The sequence below is a fragment of the Neodiprion lecontei genome, chromosome 3, assembly GCF_021901455.1.
Source record: "Neodiprion lecontei isolate iyNeoLeco1 chromosome 3, iyNeoLeco1.1, whole genome shotgun sequence".
In the NCBI taxonomy this organism is placed as follows: domain Eukaryota; kingdom Metazoa; phylum Arthropoda; class Insecta; order Hymenoptera; family Diprionidae; genus Neodiprion; species Neodiprion lecontei.
The window spans coordinates 35,455,275-35,475,992 of NC_060262.1; the positions used below are offsets into that span (position 1 = coordinate 35,455,275).

General features: G+C 40.6%; 1 protein-coding gene across 6 annotated transcripts in view; it reads left to right on the plus strand.

Moving 5' to 3' along the window:
- Positions 1-20,718, plus strand: part of LOC107224732 — a 115,785-nt gene that overhangs the window by 47,326 nt on the left and 47,741 nt on the right. For 5 of the 6 annotated variants that reach the window (XM_046735694.1, XM_046735693.1, XM_046735695.1 and 2 more), the window contains exons 4-5: positions 12,760-13,322; positions 17,689-17,979. In XM_046735694.1, coding sequence (XP_046591650.1) covers positions 12,760-13,322; positions 17,689-17,979 — 854 coding nt within the window. The remainder of the gene's footprint in view (positions 1-12,759; positions 13,323-17,688; positions 17,980-20,718) is intronic. The other variant, XM_046735697.1, reaches the window with a different exon arrangement.

Genomic DNA, 20,718 nt, shown 5'->3' on the forward strand with positions numbered 1-20,718 from the left:
CGAAACGTGAAGTTTGTTGAAAACACTAAAGAAACGGGAGACGAATAATTGGGTTACGTATTAGTTTGGTACAGAGTACTGATCGTTAATCTTTAATTAGAATCTAAAAAGCAGCCAATTTCTGAAACCACCCTTGTTTCATAGATTCCCAACAGTGCACTGTTGCCGTGTCATCACGTCATCAACAACGCCATGTACTTGCAATGAAATTGTTTTATTTGCAAAACGTTAACGAACAACTACCGATAATTACGCTATTCCTCATCGAGGGGTTTTCGAACATGACTCTGCCAATATCAGAAAATGTATCCGGCGAGGTGAACAACCGCTAATGTCTATATCCAGTGTCAATGTTAACCCCTTGGCTTGGAATTGGATCATAATTTTCCAAGGGTGAGAAAGCCGCCGCGACACTTGAGCTGGTGTTATGTTATAAGATACATGTACGTATACACATATATGTGTCTGTATCAGGTATATACGCGCGGTTGGCGCGTACTTTGGCGGATGGATGACGGGTGTAAAGTAATTGGTTGATTCCTTTCGTTGGCGTGTTAATTCCGGACGATCGTCGAGAGGTAGGGAAAGGAGAGAAAGAGAGAGTCAGGTCGACGCTGGAAATGTCAGACAAACAGCTGCATAATAAACGGGGGTTAGCGAGAAACTAGCGGCATTGCTGGTTAAATCAAATCACCTGTCACATTAGTTGCTCTCCAGTTACCACCCGGCTTCTCTCTGCCATTTCGTTGCGCCCCCGTACTTCACCCCGGCTCGACGTCACCTGGGGACCGACAGTCAGCCAACCAACCAGCCAGCCTATTTGGATACGGAACGGAATGGAACGGAACGGCTAATATGCTAATTGCATAATACAGCGGTCGCGGGATTATCTTGAAATTTCGCACCGGAGCGGAATTCTCTCGGATAGGGAGATAGAGATAGATAGAGAGAGAGTGAGAGAGGGAGGGAGGGAGGTAGGGAGGGAGAAGGGGGTGCGTCTTACTTCTCCGTGACAATCATCGTTACCACTGCCTCATACATTCACCCACTCTACCATACCCTACTCCCCAGGCCCTATCCTTCACCCTCTGTACTCCGTTACGTCGGCTCCCGTTTTCCCATCTTCACAGCGTTCACGTCCCTTGAACCTTCGAGCGCAGTCCCTCGTCACGAACGAACAAAGGAATCCCTTCTCGGCATAAAAAGGGTTCAACTGTTGGGCAAAGTTCTGCTGCCGGGGTTATGTTATACACTTCGTAACACGTTGAATAGACGTCCGTGACGTTAGCGGCTGCCTGCCTCTGCCCGTCTCTCTCTCTCTCTCTCTCTCTCTCTCTCTCTCTCTCTCTCTCTCTCTCTCTCTCTCTCTCTCTCTCTCTCTTTCTCTCTTTCTTTATCTAGCTCTTGTGCGTTAGTAAGTTCTAGATAGATATTCCCGTACAGGAGAACATAGACTGCAGCCGGTGTAAAAGTGACTCTAAGACTCCTTTAAACCACTCTGGACTCTAGACTTGGGTCGTATCGTCTCTCCAGAGTTTCTCTACCGAACCTGAAGAGAGAAGGGAAGGAGGAAGGAAGGAAAGAAGGAAGGAAGGAAAGAAAGGAAGAAAGTAGAGGCAGGTTGGCGGCGCGTGTCACGTCGATGTCGTGTCTGCAAATATTTGTCTCCCCCGCTTTCTCGATGCTACGCGATTGGAAAGAGCAGCGTTCGCTTCTACTCTTATACCCTTGTGTCCATAATATATGTACGTTTCTCCGTGCCTTCCATTTTCCTCCTCCTCCGCTTCCTTCTCACTCACATCGCTGACTGTAATAACTACTTCCGTCCGATTCAATTCTTCCATTAGTTTCATTTTTTTTCGTCTGATATTACATACCTATTTTACTATTTCAATATTGTATAAAGAAAGGTTTGTAAACTCTTGAGACGAAATGTCTGACTGTGTCTCTGCACTTTTCACCGTCCTTCGTTCGCTTGAAATTCAAATCCTTCAATTTGACGTTAACCCTTTCAGTTACCCAATTCAGTTTTCTTTTTTTTTTTCTTTTTTTTTGTCACGGAAGTGCACCTATACGTTTCCTGTTTACTTTTCGACGCTGAATGCGAATCTGATGTCAAAATTGAATACAATCAATAAGAACCCCTGAAATTGTGAGCGAAAACAGGGTGAATTGTCAAAGTTATTTTAGACAGTGGTCTTGAATGAGATTTATATGAATATATTTATTTTGAGACAGTAAGATATTAGGCCGAGAATAGGTTCGAACCTCAATACTATCCGTATGCACCCCTAAGGAGGGTGAATATTACCCCTAGGCATTGAATTTTGTAAATCCAATGGCCATTCTGTGATCTCTGTTTGTCAACCAATGAATTCCAAGCGTTTTTAATATTCGTTTAATTATAAAATTTCTCCGCCAACGAATTACATTAGCGAAAATACGGTTTTTTTCTTTGCATTTGTTTATTTACAATAATTACAAACAATTACGAATTCCCAAAAAATCATAATCATGCGAAGACTTGAATATTTTTTTAATCTGAAAATGGAAAAAAAAATAAAAAATAAAAAATAAAATGCAGGATAGGGCCAAAAACAACTTGTCCCTGCGAATGACTGGCTCAGCTGTAAAGCGCGAGGGATCAGCGCTATTCCCTCGAAATGCGATGGGCGAACACCGTTCGTGCAAGTCCTCGCTCTCCCTCTCCCTCTCTTTCTCTCTCCTAAGGGTGCTTTCACATTGATTAGTTAATCCGTCGTCGACCGGCTCTCAACCCGATTGCGCTGTACGATACCTCGCATCACCGTGTCAGTGCGATGATGTGTTTCTTCGTCCACCCCTTTTCGTCATTCATCCCGCATCACCGCCCTCTTTCTTCTTGTCCCCGTCACGCGATGTTTTCTCCTTCCGTCTTGTTTTTCACCTCCCTTCCATTTTGCGAAGAAAAAAATAACGAACGACAATGTAACAAAAGGGAAACAAAAATTCTGCTACACCCCCCGCATTGTAATTAAATACTTGGCTGGAAACCAAAAGACTGTGACGCGACTTTCTCGTTGTCTCTACCGCATGACGTCATCGTCGGCGTATAAAGATGCATACGTGGTACGAATCACGTGTGTACCGCAGAGATATGTTGGTATAGAACTGCAGTCTCATATCGTTGCCGGTTTTACCCTTCGTATAACTGCACCGTTGGGCAACGTGTACTTGCCATGCTTCAACTCCGTACTGAATAATAGAACGGCTCTCCGAGACGACGACGATGCGGAAGCCATCTTGGATATATGTATGCGCCTTGTATTATGGAACGGTTTTCTGGGTGAATGGAAAACTTTGACGGTTTTTTTTTTTTTTTTTTCATTCTTAGCCCTTTGCGTTATTACCGCGGACGGAGGTACGCACGTAACTTGAAGAAAAATTCGAATTTCTTTTCGAGGGCTTTAAAAAAAGAAAAAAAAAAATGAAAAAAAACTTCAGCCCGTCCGTTCAAATATCCTCCTTTACCGCGGATTGAGTATTGCGTGCAGATAGCGATATAAGAAATGAAATATCTGCGATATCGCGGTCAAATTGTACCGGCGGATAAAGTTTGGCAATTTTTTTCACCCTGTCTTTTGGTGGGTATATACGTATATATACACGCATATATAAACGCGGCACCGCAAGCTCTTCTTTTATCATTCTTCATATAACTAATGTCTCGTATTCCTGTTTTATTATTTTACTTACATAGTTGATCACCTCGAGCCTCCGTGCAATGCGGAGTTTATTGTCCCGGTAGTTTTCTTTTTTTCTTGATCCTTTTTCTCTCTTTTTTTTTCGTTTCTATTTTGCGAGCAATTTCCCCGGGATATGTTTGGATCTTGAATACGGTATAAAAATGTGGGGTTTTTGCCCTTCTTTTATATGTATACATAGATATATATATATTTACCGTACGGAAAATATATCTAGTCAATCAGTGGTCATTTTATTGTCATGCGATACGTTCCGGGGATTTGTGCAGAGCTCGTTCGTATAGTTTGGCTGCGTTAAAGAGCGAACTGTAACGTCAGAGATAAATGCTGTTTTCCTCTTCTCTTGGTTATATCTGCAAAATGAGTTATAGGCTCTGCGTAACATTCGGACACACCTTGTATACAGCCATTTACGGTCTGTTGATGCGGGAGATTGGCCAAAGCTCGATGAAACGACCCGGCATAGCGGAAAAGGAGGACTTATATTTCTCTCTTTAGTTGTATAAATCGTTCGCAATTCCATTCCAGGTGCGCTGAGGTCGTCACGAAATTGCAAAAATCCGCAGATGCTTAACGGATATTTCATAAACCGATTCGCAAAACGATTGGAAAGTCTTTGTAGCTTTCGTTTTCACCGTCAATTATATTTTCCACCGTGTGTCCAATAAAATTTTGCAACGCCGTTTATACGCGTGCCGGAAGTTTGATGTCATTTTTCGCCGAGATTTCGCGACGTTGCCTCTTTTTTTTTGCCGTCATTCAATTTTCGCGGATGATCCTCGGGATCAAGTTTCTCGCAGGCACAACGCCACGATATATTTTTTCCAATTTTCCATCTCGCGATGATTCCTATTTGGCTCGTTTCATCGACTGAAATTTTATTGCCTCAATTTCGCCGAAACATTTTGCCGATCTAACACGTGTGTACCGTATATGTACATATATACTTTATACATATATGTACGTTTATACGTAAATACACGGTGAAACGTATACAATTTTTAAACCTTTATTTCTCAAAGCAACGCTTGTCGTATATATTCGCTCTTGCCAATTTTTTACACAACAATATTAGACAGGGAGACGGGTCCTCGTTGTCACAAGGCTGATATCCCGCCGCTAGATATTGGAACGAGCGAGTTTGAAACAAATGAATATTGTTAATTGGAATATCGCATGACATGCGACCTCGTTGTGATTGAAAAACTGAAATTGGGCTTAATGAGTAGGTAATTATTTTCTATATTCGAAATATGTTTTTCACATTTTCTCGGCCGCATTGGAATATTTCAGCTATAAGATAATCGGAAAGGTGATTCTTTTCGCTTTCATTTGATACATATGTTTTCGATATTTGAATATCGGGTCGGCAAGATATGCACGATTTTTTAAACAAAATCGTGGGTTGGGGCAAGTCGTCACATGTGAAAAGAATTTCCCGACAACTTGTCTCATTTCGACTTTTTCATGGTTTTTGGAGTCCGGGTCAAGTTTTGCGGGATTTTCAGAGTCCGTGGCGAATTTTTCATGGGTTTAGGGATTTTCGGGATCTACGTCTATCGTTCCGTGGCTTCCAGGAAAAGATACAACGGAGAAACGAATTATCGCCTCAAAATATAAATTGATAACCAGAGTTTCATCACTTAAAAACAAAAACAAGATAACAAAGGTGCGAGAAAAAGTTATTCGACATTTTCTTTTTAACCAGTTTTCGTCATTTAAAATATTTGAATGAGAATTTTTTTTTTTCTTTAAATTTCGATCAACCCTATTCAGACTTGCTTCGGAACAACTACGAACATTGTCTAGGTGTGCAAAGGGTGCATCTACAGTGCCTGTATTCGAATTGAACGAAATTTTTATTTGAAAAAAAAAAAAAAAGCGGAATTCTGAAAATCAGAGAGTAAAAAGTGTGACAACTAGCCCTTGTCTCCCCTACGTTGTGTATAGATTGCAGTACGTTATAGATTATACACACGTATACAACGTACGGAAAACCTGTCAATTTAAAAAGTCAATTTCACTCGTCGACGGTGAAATTCTTGGCGCGTACGTTGCGTTATATTATACCTATGTATATTATTTTACCTATGTATTCCGATATGTTTGCGGGTATTGTGTATTATACGTACAGTCGCGTCAGTTTCACGCGTGCTTTTTATAGACGCGTAGAGGGAAAAATCAATCCTCGGGAGTTTGACCCTTGTAGCCCTCTAGCCGATCGTTAACCACCGGATCCCGAACCAATGACGCTGAAGTTTCCCGATTTTTTCACCGACGAATCGCAGAGTCGGGAGGTTCTGGAATTGTTACAGCGTATAATAGCCGTAGTTGTTTTAACAACGAATCAGATCCTGCGCGTAGTAAAAATAAACTTTATTCCACGTGTTATCTGGGAACTTTTTTTAGATGAATTTTCTAATTCTATCGAAATCGTTGAACACTTTGGTATCTGGGCGTTTTACTTCTTCTATTTAAACACTTTTTTCGACGTGTTTCGAGTGAAAAATTTTCTATTCCGATACCCCTGACCTTGATTATTCGTCCCTGGAAAGCGGCCAGCTTTTTTAGCCTCGTTTCCCCGAGCCATGATACGAGTAAATGCAGGAAAGTCTAGGTTATCAAGTCCCCTTACCTCTCTGTACGTAAACACCCACTACTATTCGCTCGGTTCATTTTACCGAACCCTTCTGATCCGGAAGAAATTTCGCCGGATCTCGTGCTATTGAATTGATCATCGGTGACCTGTGCGAATAGTTTCCCCCTCTTTCACCCATCCTCCCCCTCTTCCGCACGTCGATAAATTATGCCAAACTTTTGAATTTACGGACGTTTCGGCCGTTTCATTTCCCTCAATCAGCACAATCGTGCAAATATCGAACGTCTTAAGCTCGTTAAAATTTATTATTCATATCTAGTACGGGAAACCTGTCCTCTTACGTTTCTTTTTCAAACACGCAAATCGAATCGGCACTTTAATTCCGATCGATCTTCAAATCAATCGGTCTGCAATCAATCAGTACCGAAGCTATATACATATGTAAGCGGTATTTGTACCAGGTATAATATAATGGCGGTATTTTATCAAGCGCTTGTGGGAATTCAGGGTGCGTGTGTAACTTGTATACAGGATATGAGATTGTACGTAATTCGGACGGTGGTAAAGATTAACGGCTTCTCGTGGTCGGTGCTAGGAAATTTCGAAGTTATCGTAACCCAAGAAGAGTGCCGTGCAGGTTGTTTGCTTCCGCAGTTAGAGGTACTTACTTACTTTCTTTCTTTCTTGCTTGCTTGCTTACTTATTCACTTACTTGTACCAAGGTTCGGTGCAGCTTGCGCGTAGGGCGAGAGACGAGTGGATTTCACACTCCGTTAGTTTTACAAGCATTTAATTAACACCGACGTGTGGATACCAAATTGTTTATCACGTTGTTGGTACAACGTTCGTATCAACCGTAACTCATCGTTCGAGCAATTGAGAAACTATAATTACAAAGTTTCGATCCGGTTCGCCGTCGTCGTTGTCGTCGTCCGTGGCATCACTGAGCTTTCCGATAAATACCAACGGTGAACACCCGGTGCAGTGTTTACTAATTACAAGTTATAGTTTTGATGAAAAATACTTCTCTCTACAGATATAACGTGTACTGTGTTATGATTCGGATGTATGCATGTATGGATAAATGTTTACCGGAGCGGGGTGGTTGTAGTTTTGAATTAGAAAAGTTTCGAAAGCGCCTAATTCCGAATTATTTGGCGACGAAACTTGAAGTTATGGAATCAAACTATTACGAAACAACGAAGCTTCGAATGGTCGGAAACCCGACGGCTCAAAGTTCCGAAATGCAAGATTCCGATAATTCAAGTTACGATGCGCGTGGAATTACGGAAATTAAAATGTAATCACACAGCGTAGTTTACTCGACGAGAATGGGTGTGAAAAATCAGGAAAACCGAAAATCGCAATGACGAGGACTCCGAACGTAAAAGTATGGAAAATCCAAAACGAAGAAATATCGAAGAGCTGCAATTTCACCAAAGCCAGAAATTGACACAACTGAAAATCTTCGAACGTTCGGAATTTCGATGGTTCAGATTTTGAAATTTTCTCATTTTCGCACTTTCGGAACTTTGAGCGTCGGGTTTCGAACGATTCGTCAAAGTTTGATTTCTTCGCTTCAAGTTTTGACACCAAACAACTTCGAAATTTGGCGCTTTCGGAACTTTTCAAATTCAGAATCTCAACTTCGCCCCTGTATACCTCCAAGTTCGCATCTGCGCGGTTGTAGAACCGTTGGGACGAAGCAATCTGAAAACTTTTTCAAGCTTTCTTGTCGCATTATTGTAGGTATATTTTATTTATGTAACATATACGCAAATGGCCGGCTGGCTTGTAATACCACCTGCACCACCGTGGCGAATGCATCGATCGTTTTCACGATTGTACCGTATCGTGCACTTTACTTGGGTACGTAGATTTTGTGTCAGTATGTCTAAACTGTCCTTGTCTGGGATGGTGAAATGACTTCAAAAGTAAAAATGACAAGCAAAAGTTTGTTCGACACGTTTTTATTACGTTGTAGAATTGTATTTTCAAAATTCTATAATTAACGAGTCGATGCCACTCTGACGGCGCTCACTGATTGCGAGCTTTTTGGAACGCGATTTGTTCCTGGAATCCGTATTTCATCTCGTGTGCGGAAAACAGGGTGGGCGTAATTTCCTCTTTGAAAAGCATAAATCCAGATGAAAAACTCAGTAACTCGGTACATTTCTTTTTTTTTTTTTTTTTTGACAACATAAATATGCTATGCAATTTTCACATCAGCCCTCTCATCAACTACATTTTTATTACGTTAGTATATATAGCGATCAATGTGGATAAGAAACTTGTTCCAGTGGCACAACAAAATGTATTATTATAATAATTATTAGTATTATATATATAAAAAGTTTTACGTAAAAGAATTTAAAAAAAATTAACCAGTGCCTTGTAGAATAACAAATTTTGATTTGCTTACTCCGATGTTCAGCTACGTGTACTAACATGTACCAGAATCAATTTTTCCGACGAATATAAATAAAAATTGCGTGGATATTGAGAGAATATGTAACGTAACTCGGGTCTTTTCTCACTCTGGTGAAACAACGTAGATTCAACTAGCTATTTTTCCTTGCACAGTGTCCACAGAGAATGAAAGAAACTGAAATCGAGTATAACGGGGATTGTTTACCGAGTGTAAATATTTCTCGCTTCACTACAATTTTCATCTCAGTTTCAAGTATTTGTTATTTCTCGTATGTCTGTTTGTTCTTCTGAATTCCGTGCAATTTGGTATATATCGGAATCGCATTCAGCCAACCCGAAAGGGGTTTCGTGCTAACCCGTTATTTATCAAAGCTGAGGAGAATCAATTCAGCAGTTACCAACCCTCGAGACGAGGACTTTGTCTGTACGTAACGATTCTGCGGAACGTCGCGGTGACAATAATTAGTTCTCGAGGACGTGAAATGACGCATAAGACAAAGTGAACCGCCGTTTTAATCCTGGTATGCAGAGGTACTAACTACCGGAATTACTCACGAGAATCGTCTGGATTCGGTGGGACTCTCCTCTCTCCTCTCCTCTCCTCTCCTCTCCTCTCCTCTCCTCTCCTCTACTCGGTGGACCGGCCGCAGCATTACGGAGGATGGATTTTTTTATTCTTCTACTTTTCAGTCACTCGTATACATATACAATATATGTATATATATTTAGGTGTACCAAAATAAAATAAAAATTTTGTTTTGTTTTCAAACTCGCATCAAATTTTAGGTATAGCATCTCAAATACTATGTCTCATCCAAATATGATGTCTTAATTATTGATATTTAGTGGTGCCTATTTTGTTTTTTCCATTATTTACAATTAAATAACGCGTAGAGAAAATTGTAAAATTTTCCAATTTTTCGTATCTCGTAAGTGGTTTGACTTATAAACTATCCGAATACAGATTCTTGTAGGCAATTTCACGCTTTATAAAAAAAAGTACCGAGATAGAATTTTCCTAACTCTAACCGATTAAGAGATATTCGTATACGACTCAATACTTATAGGCGAATATCCCGTAATCGGTTAGAGATAGGAAAATTTTATTTCTGTACATTTTTTTTTAAATAGATCGTCAAATTTCCTGTACGAATCTGTATTTAGATAGTTTATAAATCGAGTCATTTAGGTACGCGCAAAAAAAAAAAAAAAAATCAAAATTTTCCAATTTTCTTCGCGTGTTGTTCAAATGGAAAATGAAAAAAAAAAAAAAACCAGGCACCTCTAAATATAAGTACTAAGAGCTCATATATGGATGAGATACATGTACCACTTGAAGTGCACTACCGAAATTTTTATGCGCGTTTAATAAAAAAAAGAAAACAATCCCTTTCTATTTTGCCACACCCAAACGTATGTGTATACTTTATTGTCTCTGGTTTTTCACTCCTTTGTACCTCCCGCGTTCCTCCGCATCTAACTTCCCGCAAGCCTTCTGCTTCCGATGCACTCCGCGGTGCTGTTACGTGCTGCAACGGTGGTGGTGCCCCGGTAATAAGGACCATTTACAGCGTGCCTTGCTAACAACTCGAGGGATATACACTGAGCAGACCCACCGCCCTTCCTTCCTTTTTTCCTTCCTTCCACGTAAACGTAGCCATTACGATAAAGCCAGCCGGCAGGCTCTCCGTTACCGATGTGCGGGGCAATGATGGTTATCCTGAAAACATCTCTTCTTCACTTCTCGTTCTATGTACCTGCAATTTGATATCCCTCTAGTCTCGCTTCTACTCGACTGGCAATATTGCAGACAGAGATTATCTCGGAATAATTCCTGCAAACTTATGTTTTTATTATTTAATTGTTTCTAATTAAACTGAAAATATATCATCAAGCGACTATAGCGCTGTCGTGTCAGTCGAGTTTGAGTTTTTGTTTTGTAGACGTGAAATTAATCGAAAACTCGTTTTAATACGATAAACGATGAAAAATTATCAGTTATCGTCGTGATTTTTTTGCCGTTTTCTTTCACGTCAGGCAATTGTGTAACATCGATTGATAACCTCGACTGTATATTTCTCAGTACATACCATCCGTACATCGTACAGTGTGCCTAGAAGCAACTATTCTCAGTACGTTTCTTATTCGCCTTCTTCGCGGTTTTCTCTCACAACATTAATACCGTGAACTCGGGGATCTTACCGCGGTGTATAGAATAATATGGAGCGTCGCGGGATGATGCGAAATTAAAGTTAAAAGCAGAAGTGGTGGAAACTGTTCGGTAACGAGTCGATTTTCTCTGTTCAAGAGCTGAGCGAAAAGGTAAAATTGTGCAGAAAGCATTGCTTTTCTCGGAGCGGTACAAGTGCATTCTGGGAATTCCATAGGACAAAAGGGAGTTGCCCATCTGCAGTACTGCAGTCGTACGTGGGAACGAGACTCTCACCTCTTCTCTTCTCTTCTCTTCTCTTCTCGCCACGGTGAATTGCCTCCATTGATTATCGCTTTAGCGAGTCAATAGCTTTTCCCGAGCTCTCGATTTGACCTCCTCCTCCTCCCCACCGTACACCTTCTTTATACACACACAACGCAACCTTTCGTGGGTATCGAAACGGTGGAAAACAACTCGTCGATGTTGGGCATTTTTCTTTGTACCTTTTTACCGAATCGTTCGACGAAAGTCATATGCTTGCGTTTGATACGGGTCTTCGGAAAATGATCTGGCGTGTCTGGATTAACTGAAATTGTTGTTAGAAATTGAATAACGAACTTTGAACATAGCGCGTGCAATTTACTTGCACGATTAAATGCCAAATTTACGAACGATTCGAGATATAAAAATCGTCTTGGAAATTTGTGCAGAGTATTTTTTATCTAATTAATTAACATCTCGCGAATAAGATGAATTACAGAGATACGCGGGAGAAGATACATAAATGAAGGTATCCGGTATCGGTAAACCTTGTCTTATACGCATTAAACAGTTATACTATACAGGTTTAAAAAATGTCGTTTTAATTGCCACCTTGCCAGGCAACTTCGGCACTTTATCAATCTCAATTAAGTCTAGCTTAGTTTGATCGTTTAACGGATCGAGGATAAGAAATAGTGTACAGGTATGCTTGAGGTGCGGAATGAATTGATGTTCAAGTGACTGTGAATTAAGTTAATATTCCTACTGTCGAGATAATCGTCGGTTGCTCGACTTTTATTTACGCACTTTGATTTCGGTCACTCGTAACACTATACGACGTAGTATACGATACATGAGAAAAGCTGCTGCATCGTTGGTCCGTTGTTATAATATTCACGAAGACTTGAAGCAATATTTTAGCGAATTTGCGAAAACCGGGATCGCCGAGATTATTCACAGGAAAATCAAGCAAATGATTTCAATTCGTTAACATTTTGATATCGAACGATTATCGTGGATTTCTAATGTCACCGTTGATTTCCAACGATTACCGAGTATTCTAGGCATTTTTCAGTGATTTCTGGAGTGGATAGAATCACCTGTCATGTCTGAAAATCACCTAGAACGCTGTCCAAGTTATCACGTATATGAATTGAAATCGATTGACAAGATTGTACAAGACGATAGAATGCCAACGAAATGACAACTGCTGAAAACGTTTCACTCCAACGATTCCAATGATTTGGTAGCGACAAGTGTACGTTTTGATAATCTCTTTATTTGTTTTCTCTTGGAACGCAGAAAAATTGAGATATCGCGGCCGTATCAGCGAGATTTACCGTAAAAAACGAAGAAAAAAATTGTCCGTATTACTTTGCAACTTCCTCGTTTTTCGGTAAAAAAAAATTAGAAATTTTGAAAATGAATTTCACTACGACGAGAGAAAAAGAAAAAAGAAAAAAGTCATCGCGACGCGAGACTGACCTCTTATACTTACGACGACTTCATTGAGCGAATATCCCGACCCTCGGAGAATTGTATAATCCAAGGTGCGGTTGAATTTGTTGTTGCAGTTATGGAGGGTATGGAGAGTCCTGGACCACCTGACAGCGCTGTGCCATCCGACAGCGACCTCGGGGCGCCGTGTCCGGTTGGATTTCGGCCCTGTTTCGCGTCCCGAGATAAGGTCGACGAACGGGTAAACGGCGACTGTTTCACGGGCGCCGTTTTAGCCCAGGCCCAGAACCTAGAGCAGCATCGGCATCAGCAGCGTCCGCAACCTAAGCAGAGTAATCAGCCGTCGAGAAACGGGGGAACGGGCAACGGGCAATCGAGGAGAGCGAATCTCCTACTCCTCCTAAACTACAACGATCAGCACAGCTCCGAGGAGGAACTCGAGGTGATAAACAGGCCCAGAACACCGGCGAGTCAGTTGTGCAGGCCTGTTACCGTACCCGAGAAGAGGAAATGGTCCCAGGTCAGTTGCGAGTCGAACCACGGCTGGAGTCCTTCCTTGCAGAGTCAGCTACAGATTCATCGTTCTCAGACCCTGACGGAAATCGGTGATGCCATTTTCTCTGCCCCGAACAGCATAACGGGCAGGGAATTTGTCGGCTGGGGATCCAGCGACGAAGAGGTAATTTAACAACAATTTTTATAACTTATCGTTGCGTGGTTTCGATGACGCTCGAGGAGGCTCGGTAACGGAAAGAGGAGGAATCGATCATTTATTTAAGACCACGTCTCGGCTGGGTCGAAAGTAAAACAAACGCAACAACAAGCGATGATTTTATTTTGCTACTTTTTGGTCAGATGGTGCCAATTATTTTGATCTGTACACGCGTTTTGGTGGGGTTAGATCTTAGGTTAACCACACGTATCGGGTGTGCTTTACGAATTTGTTTAATTGTTGAATTTTATGCACGGAGATTTGTTTGATCGTCGGACATCGAAATTTATCGGGTTTCGTTCGATTTCATTCTACGGTGGTTTAATTAATTCTGAAAACAATTTTTTACATATTTTATACACGCTGAAACAATTTTTGATGTATGTGTATATTGTACGGTATTTTACAACATCGCATGGATATTGATTATGATCAACGAATGGCATCGTTGAAATAACTACTTGAAGAAATGACGATTCGTTTCAGTGACTTTGTGGAAGATATTCTTCTGAATAAAATGAACCACTTGCTTGAATGAAATTGAACGCTTTTAATAGATTTTTAAAAATTTTGAAACGATTTTATACAAAGCATCGATGTCTTAGCTTTCGTCTACGATTCCAGTAGTTCTTATTTTTGTATTTGCAAATTGAAATTAGTAGCTTGCGATGGTAGGTAGGCACGATCTACGACTATCCCGTAGTGAAATTGGTAAAAGTATTGATTTTTGGCGAACCAACCTCTTTGATACGAGATTTAAGTTAGCAACGTTGACGCAACGAAAGATCCGAGAAGAAAATTACTATTCTTCAATTTCGAAGTAACTCCCTTCGACGAATTTAAGCTGCTATTGCTGTTAAGGATGAATCAGCATGTATTTCCTTTTATTATAATTAATACCGAACTTCAGATAATAATGAAGTTCCGAAGTAACGATATTTTTTTCTTCATATTATGGACAGGCATCGTTACAATAACGTTACGAATTTCAACCTCATTATTTTTCAACATTCTCAACCGTATAATTCAACATATTATCATGTGATTAATTTAACACAAGCGTTTGTTCGATGGTTTCTTTGTAAAGTTGGATGATTTTCACATTCTTTACAATCAAAATGTAATATCACGGTGTCGTTGGCGGTTAGATGGATTTATAACGAAAAGAAAATTGGGATCGTTGCGTCGTCGCTTCGCGTTGTTCAGCTTCAATTACGTTTCGCACCAGATGGAAACAATGTTGTACATATACTTATATAATAATATGTTGTGGTCGAGCTTAAAGTCTGACAATATTAGTTGTTGTTTTTTTTCTCCTCCATCTTCTGGTTCTTTTTTCACGGCTTGGTGTTATCATCATTGTTAATTAGAAATTTTTTAATTTCAACTACCATAAATTCTCGATTACCCGCGACCCGTTTTTGTGGTAGTGTGTGTGTGTGTGTGAGAGAGAGAGATATCTATATGTATAATAAAGTACTACACGGAGTTTGAAAAAGTTGAAGACTCTTGTTTCGTACCGTTCGCGTTGCGTGAATATTGATTCAAACCTTTGGGATTATTTTCCTTCTTTTTTTACACAACGAAGAAAATAAATAATTAATAATGAAATATTAGTTGTTACTCTCTATATAATGTAGATAAAGATTTGTCGAGTCAGTTTTACACGTGCATAATATGGAAAATCGTGAAAGTTTACGAATTTAGAGGAAAAAGTGTGTAATAAAGTTGACGTCGCGCGTGTCTGGAATAAATATGTATATAGCTAAGCGCACGCGATTCGATGCTAGGTAATGACCGATTTCCATTTCTCTTCAAAAGAAAATGGGTTTTTCGAAAAAAGAAGCTTACCGCACTTGGCACTAAAAACTATGCAGCGACCCATACATACGTATATTATATATATATATACACACACACACCGAAGTCGCGCTCGCGGATAATGGACGAACGCTTTTAACTTAATTTCCATTTTCCATCTTCCGCCGTGCTGCACTTCTTATCCGTGAGGTTGTATAGAAATGTCATGTAAAAAATTTCACGGAGCTGCAGAGCGACGTTCAGTTCCGACTGTTTTTCGATTCAAAATCAAACCCAGCTTTTCGCTGCAGCGCCATCGACGTCCCGGATTTCTAGGGTATATGTTACATAGAGACGGTGAAACGAGCTCGCGTACCTACGTTGAGACGACGTCTGCAAGACGTATCGTCGTTACAAAACGATTAGCGAACGGAAGCTTGGAAGGAGAGACCGCTTCAATTTCTCTTTCAGCTTTGAGCGTTTACCGCGCTGCTGCGAGGTGTTGGCAAATCAATTTCAAGGAACTTTGTAAATGAAACAACTTTCGGATGATTGTGCTGTTACTGTGTAAAGCAAATTTAAACGAACCTGTCTATCCTTTATTTTTTCTCTCTTCTCTTCTCTTCTTTCTTTGCTTGTTTCAATTTCATTTTGGAAATATACTAATATCAATGTCTTACATGCTTTTATCAAACTTTGAGGTCGGAAAGTACAAATCTGTACAAATTTTCGTTGTAACGCAGCACGTGTATGTAATAAACAAGAGAGGTAGAGAGAAACCGTATATTACATACATGTATATGTAAATATTACACGCAGCACTCGATTGAAACTTTCCTCGACTCTGTACATTGTACATAAAATTTGGAACGCGAAAAAGCGTTACGGAAAGAGACGATCTGCACTCAGCTGCTGCTTGCTGCCTTCTTCTACAACTCTGACATTTATTGCAAAAATTCTTTCGGAGTTACTGCGTCGCGTATAACGGTCAAACGTGAATTGTGAAAAATTGAACCTGGAATGTCGGCTGTTCCGACTATTCGTTACAGCCGCGTATCCACGCCGATGCTGAATCTCTGTTGACAACTGGAGCTTTCATTGTCCGACGGTATGCGCGCCGGGATAATATCAGGTACAATTTTTCATAATACACGATCATCGTTGTACGCAGTTGACGTTCTACTCGGGGTAATTTCGTACAATTCTTTGGCAATAAATGTCCGTGGAATTCGCAGTTATAGGTGTTGCCACTCATTCCATTTCTCCGTTCGTTCCATATCTTATGCAGAAAGTTCGAAGGTACCTACATATCGTGTATGTGTGTATATATATATATATGTGTGTATATACGTATATATTATACCAGTTTTATTACTCCATCATCGCTAAAGTTACGTTGAATTTTTAGTTTCGTATACTTATGCATAAGTATATCGTATCGAGGGTTCGGTTCACTCGCGCTTCACACTTTTGTGAAGTTTGGACTTTACTCTCGACGATACGACGCGAGTCATTGATCGAAATTTATCGAACCATGTAATGGCGAACATTTTTCACGCGCTAATTCGTCGAAAGGTCAGCTGACATTCATTTTTGGTTTTTCAACAAAGTACAAGACCACGAGCATCAATATTTCGAGAAGCATATTCCGTTTGCGAAAAAGGTCGCGATCCTTGTGGTTATAAGAATCATAGATGATTCGGATTACTAAAAGTTGTACACCCGGAGATTTTAATACAAGTCTCTTACTTCGAACCTTGCGAAACATGGTTCGATAAACTTCGGTCGACATTAGCTGGTTCCCCGGTAACGGACAGGGTGGCCAGACGCATGGAAAATCTGAAAAACTTGGAAATGTCAGAGTATTTGAAAGGGGTAATGGAAAACCTGGAATTGTCAGGGGATTTTTAATTTGCTTGTGAAAAAACTGATAAGTTCAATTTTATATCTTGGGAATTAGAAATCATTTTTTTTTTCTTTTGTTTTGTTGCGACAACAGACCGACTTAAATTGACTTTGTTGTACATTACATTTTTCTTCAATTCGAATTTAATTTGAATCGAACACAGAATTAACAAGCCGAACGATTTAGGTTTTAGTGACTCACTGGAACTGGGAAAACGTCCGGAAAAACTAGGTTTTAGGTTCTGGATAACTTGGAAATGTCATGGAATTTTTTCCCAAAAAAAATTTTTGGCCACCCTGGCAGAGAAGTAACAGTCTCTCGGCACATCCACCACCACATACACCAGGTCACTTACCGCACGGGTACTTACGCCTGTTAAGCGACTTGCTCGGTCGAAACGGTAAGCGGCAAAGGCTTACGACTTACGTCACGTTCTCGTCTAGGTTTAGACTTTAGGTATAGGAATATAGGTAGAGGTACAGAGGTATAATAACCTACGGCGAGGAGATTCGCGCAAAGTTGTCGAAGCTCAGAGGCTGACGTTCGACGTGAACGGTACGCGTGCAATTTAAGGTCTAGTATGAAATCAGTTCTCTCTCTAAACGCGAATGGCGTTCTGTTTCGCAGGTGCAGAGTCTTCTGAAAAATTCAATGTCGCAGCCGGTTCAATTCTGCACGTCGCCTCCGGTCGACGCGTGCAAACCCGGTCGATCCCTTTCCCCACCGCAGAAATTGTTTCACGCATTGATGGAGGAGCCTCGGACATCTCGTCCCAGATCACGGCCGAGGCCTCATCCCCTCATCAATTACCTCAACGCCGATACGGACGCCCTCAGCGCCTGCAGTCCCAGGAAACGTCATCGGCCACCTCACGAAGATGTGCCACGGCCTTGTCTCGATTTCGAGAAAATGCGGCACGTAAGTTTTTCTTTTTTTCTTTCTTTTTTTATGAAATTTTTATTTCATCATTACTCGCCGAAGAACTCGTTCCGATCGGTCAATACCTCTTGAGCTTTGATATATATATATATATATGTACATACATACATTTTTGAGATCTCGTTTGCGCAAGTTTGCAAAAGTATTCATCGAATATTACAAATAGACGAAAGGGTTAAGACTTTGGTCTCCGCATTGGCGCAAACGATACTTTGCGTAACAATACTATGGTTTGTAAGTTGTTTTTTTTTTTTTTTTTTTTTTTTGGGGAGAGTACGAAAAATAGCGCTTTCCGGTAGTAAGAGAGATGCGAAAACCGTATGCGCGTTGTATAAATTAATAGTAACGGCTGATCGAAATTTGGGGAAATAACTGAATATTGTAATGTAAACTTTGAAGAAAATTTTAATTTCATGGGATATCCGTGTAGTACGGGAACGGCAAAACGACATTTATTTCATCGTTCGGTTTAAAGTGTAATCCGAAAAACCTGCAGTCACGCTAGTTTAATCTTTCAAATAGTGAAAACTTTACGAATTTGGGAAAACTATAGAGTTTACAACTGTGCTTGGTTAGAATCCATTGATTGATTCGGACGGTACCGAATAATTTTAACGAATAGTTGTGTAAAAAATCGACGAGGATAGATTATAAATTATACACTTTTGCATTTTCTTTGTCCCCCCTTAAATGTTTTAAAAATTTTCTTACCGTTAGTTACCTGCGCCCTAACGCGATTATAATTCCTGCGACTTGGCGGACTTTGAAGGAATTTCAGGAGCTCTCGGGTGAAGAAAAAGTGCGACTAGGTGTACGATTCGACTAATTTCGTCTACAAAACTCTACCAGACGCGATATCCTCTTTGGAATAATATTCTACGCGATCGTTGAGATTTCTCTATTTGCCGAATAAACCGGTGTCCTTTATAACCCGCGCAGCCTTGTTATTGGAATCCTTTTTCCCCACGTATCTATATTCGCCGAAAGTTTTATCCGCATAAACTATTGATGAGAATTGAAATCGAACCGTGTTACCGACACCATCGATAGAGCTGCGGAATCGGCTAGGGTCTACCTACAGGTATACGTTTGTATGCTTCTGATAACCGGAACCGGAAGCGAAACCGTATTTTCACTCCCCCCCGTGTCCATCCTCTGATTAAAATATCTCGCAAGGCCCCCTCACCCCATAGGCAATCGGGATTTACATTGCATGGGAAAATATTTCCTATGTCGCGTATCTTTCCATCCACCTTCCGATGTCCCCTGTGACCGTGATACTCGGCAAGTGATGCACACCCGCATCCATCCCCCAAGGCTCACTTTCGAACCCGGTTCGGAAATCCCTGTGGCTTAAACCCCCGTGTACGGTGTGTTCGTGCATACAAGGCGTCCGATGTTCGTTCGTTCGCAAACGGACGTAGAATACGGTAGGAAGAAAAAAGACTCACTCCCCCGAGTAACGTGGAAGGTATTACAGGTCGATTTCTTCGATTGGATTTCTTTTGTAATACGTTCCGGTAGACTGAAAACTGAGTGGTACGTATCTTTTTTTTTTTTTTTGCCATTAAACTCTTCAAGGGGGTGAAAACGACCCCCAAACGTGGACACCCAATGGGGTGATTTTGTTATTGGCTTGATTTGTTTGAACGAAAGCAAGGCTGAAGTGACTTATTAACGAATAGAAGTATCAGTAAATCGGAGAGATCGACCTGGGATACCTTTCTTGTAAGACGTCAAAGAAATGCGGTAAAACAGAAGTTCGAAAGCTGTGGCTGAGGTTAATTCAGTCGAATTTAATTGAAAGCATATTTTTATTCGTGAATTCTTATCGACACAGCACGATTATTTATACAATTTAGAACAATTAGATTATTGTACAACTTTTTTCTAAAAGCTAAAATCTATCTTGTTAAGTTTATAGTTTGATGTATTCTTGGTGATAGCTGTAATTTTGTCCGTGATTGTATTAATTATGTACGCTAATGTTTTCGTACGGAGAACTATTTTCTTAGCTGCTTACGACGAGTAAATGAAAAGTGCATTGAGAAACATGAACGTATTATCAAAAATTGATTTGAAAAAACTTTGCAATTTTAGTATCTTGAAACGACTTTTGAGGAGTCGAGCGTGTAAAGCAGAATTTTGTTTTGCTTCGTTATCACAGTTGACCGTATCTCGGAAAATCCTCAAGTTGCGATACGGCGTCTTCTCCTAAAAATAAAAGAAAAAAAAGAAATCAACGATTAAAAATTTGGCACGATTAAAATGAAAGGAAAAAATTGGTGACGTTAAATTTCAATCTTTCTTAATGTCCACGGATAGACGTTGAAACGAACGTCAGCTTCAACTTCTAATCCGTCGTTTTACAACTTCTGTCTTTCCCTATTCGCCAATATTTCCCTCGACTCCACGACCGACGGATAAACACAATATCCTTAAACGCGAATGCCGCACCTTTATGCGACGAGCCTTGCAGCAGGATATGTGACGCGGTTATGGTGACGTTCGTTGTATAGGGTTGGACAGCCAGCTACGGGTAAGCTCCGTAATCCCTCGGGACGACGGGAACTGTATGCGCTTTCTATAACGTCTATCTCGGTACGTTACATAGATAGGTGGATGGCCCGGCAGGCAGGCAGGCAGGGATTCGGATCGTATAGTTTTACCAGACGGTGGCTAGACTCGGTACCCCGGTATCCGGGGATGCTTGCTTGC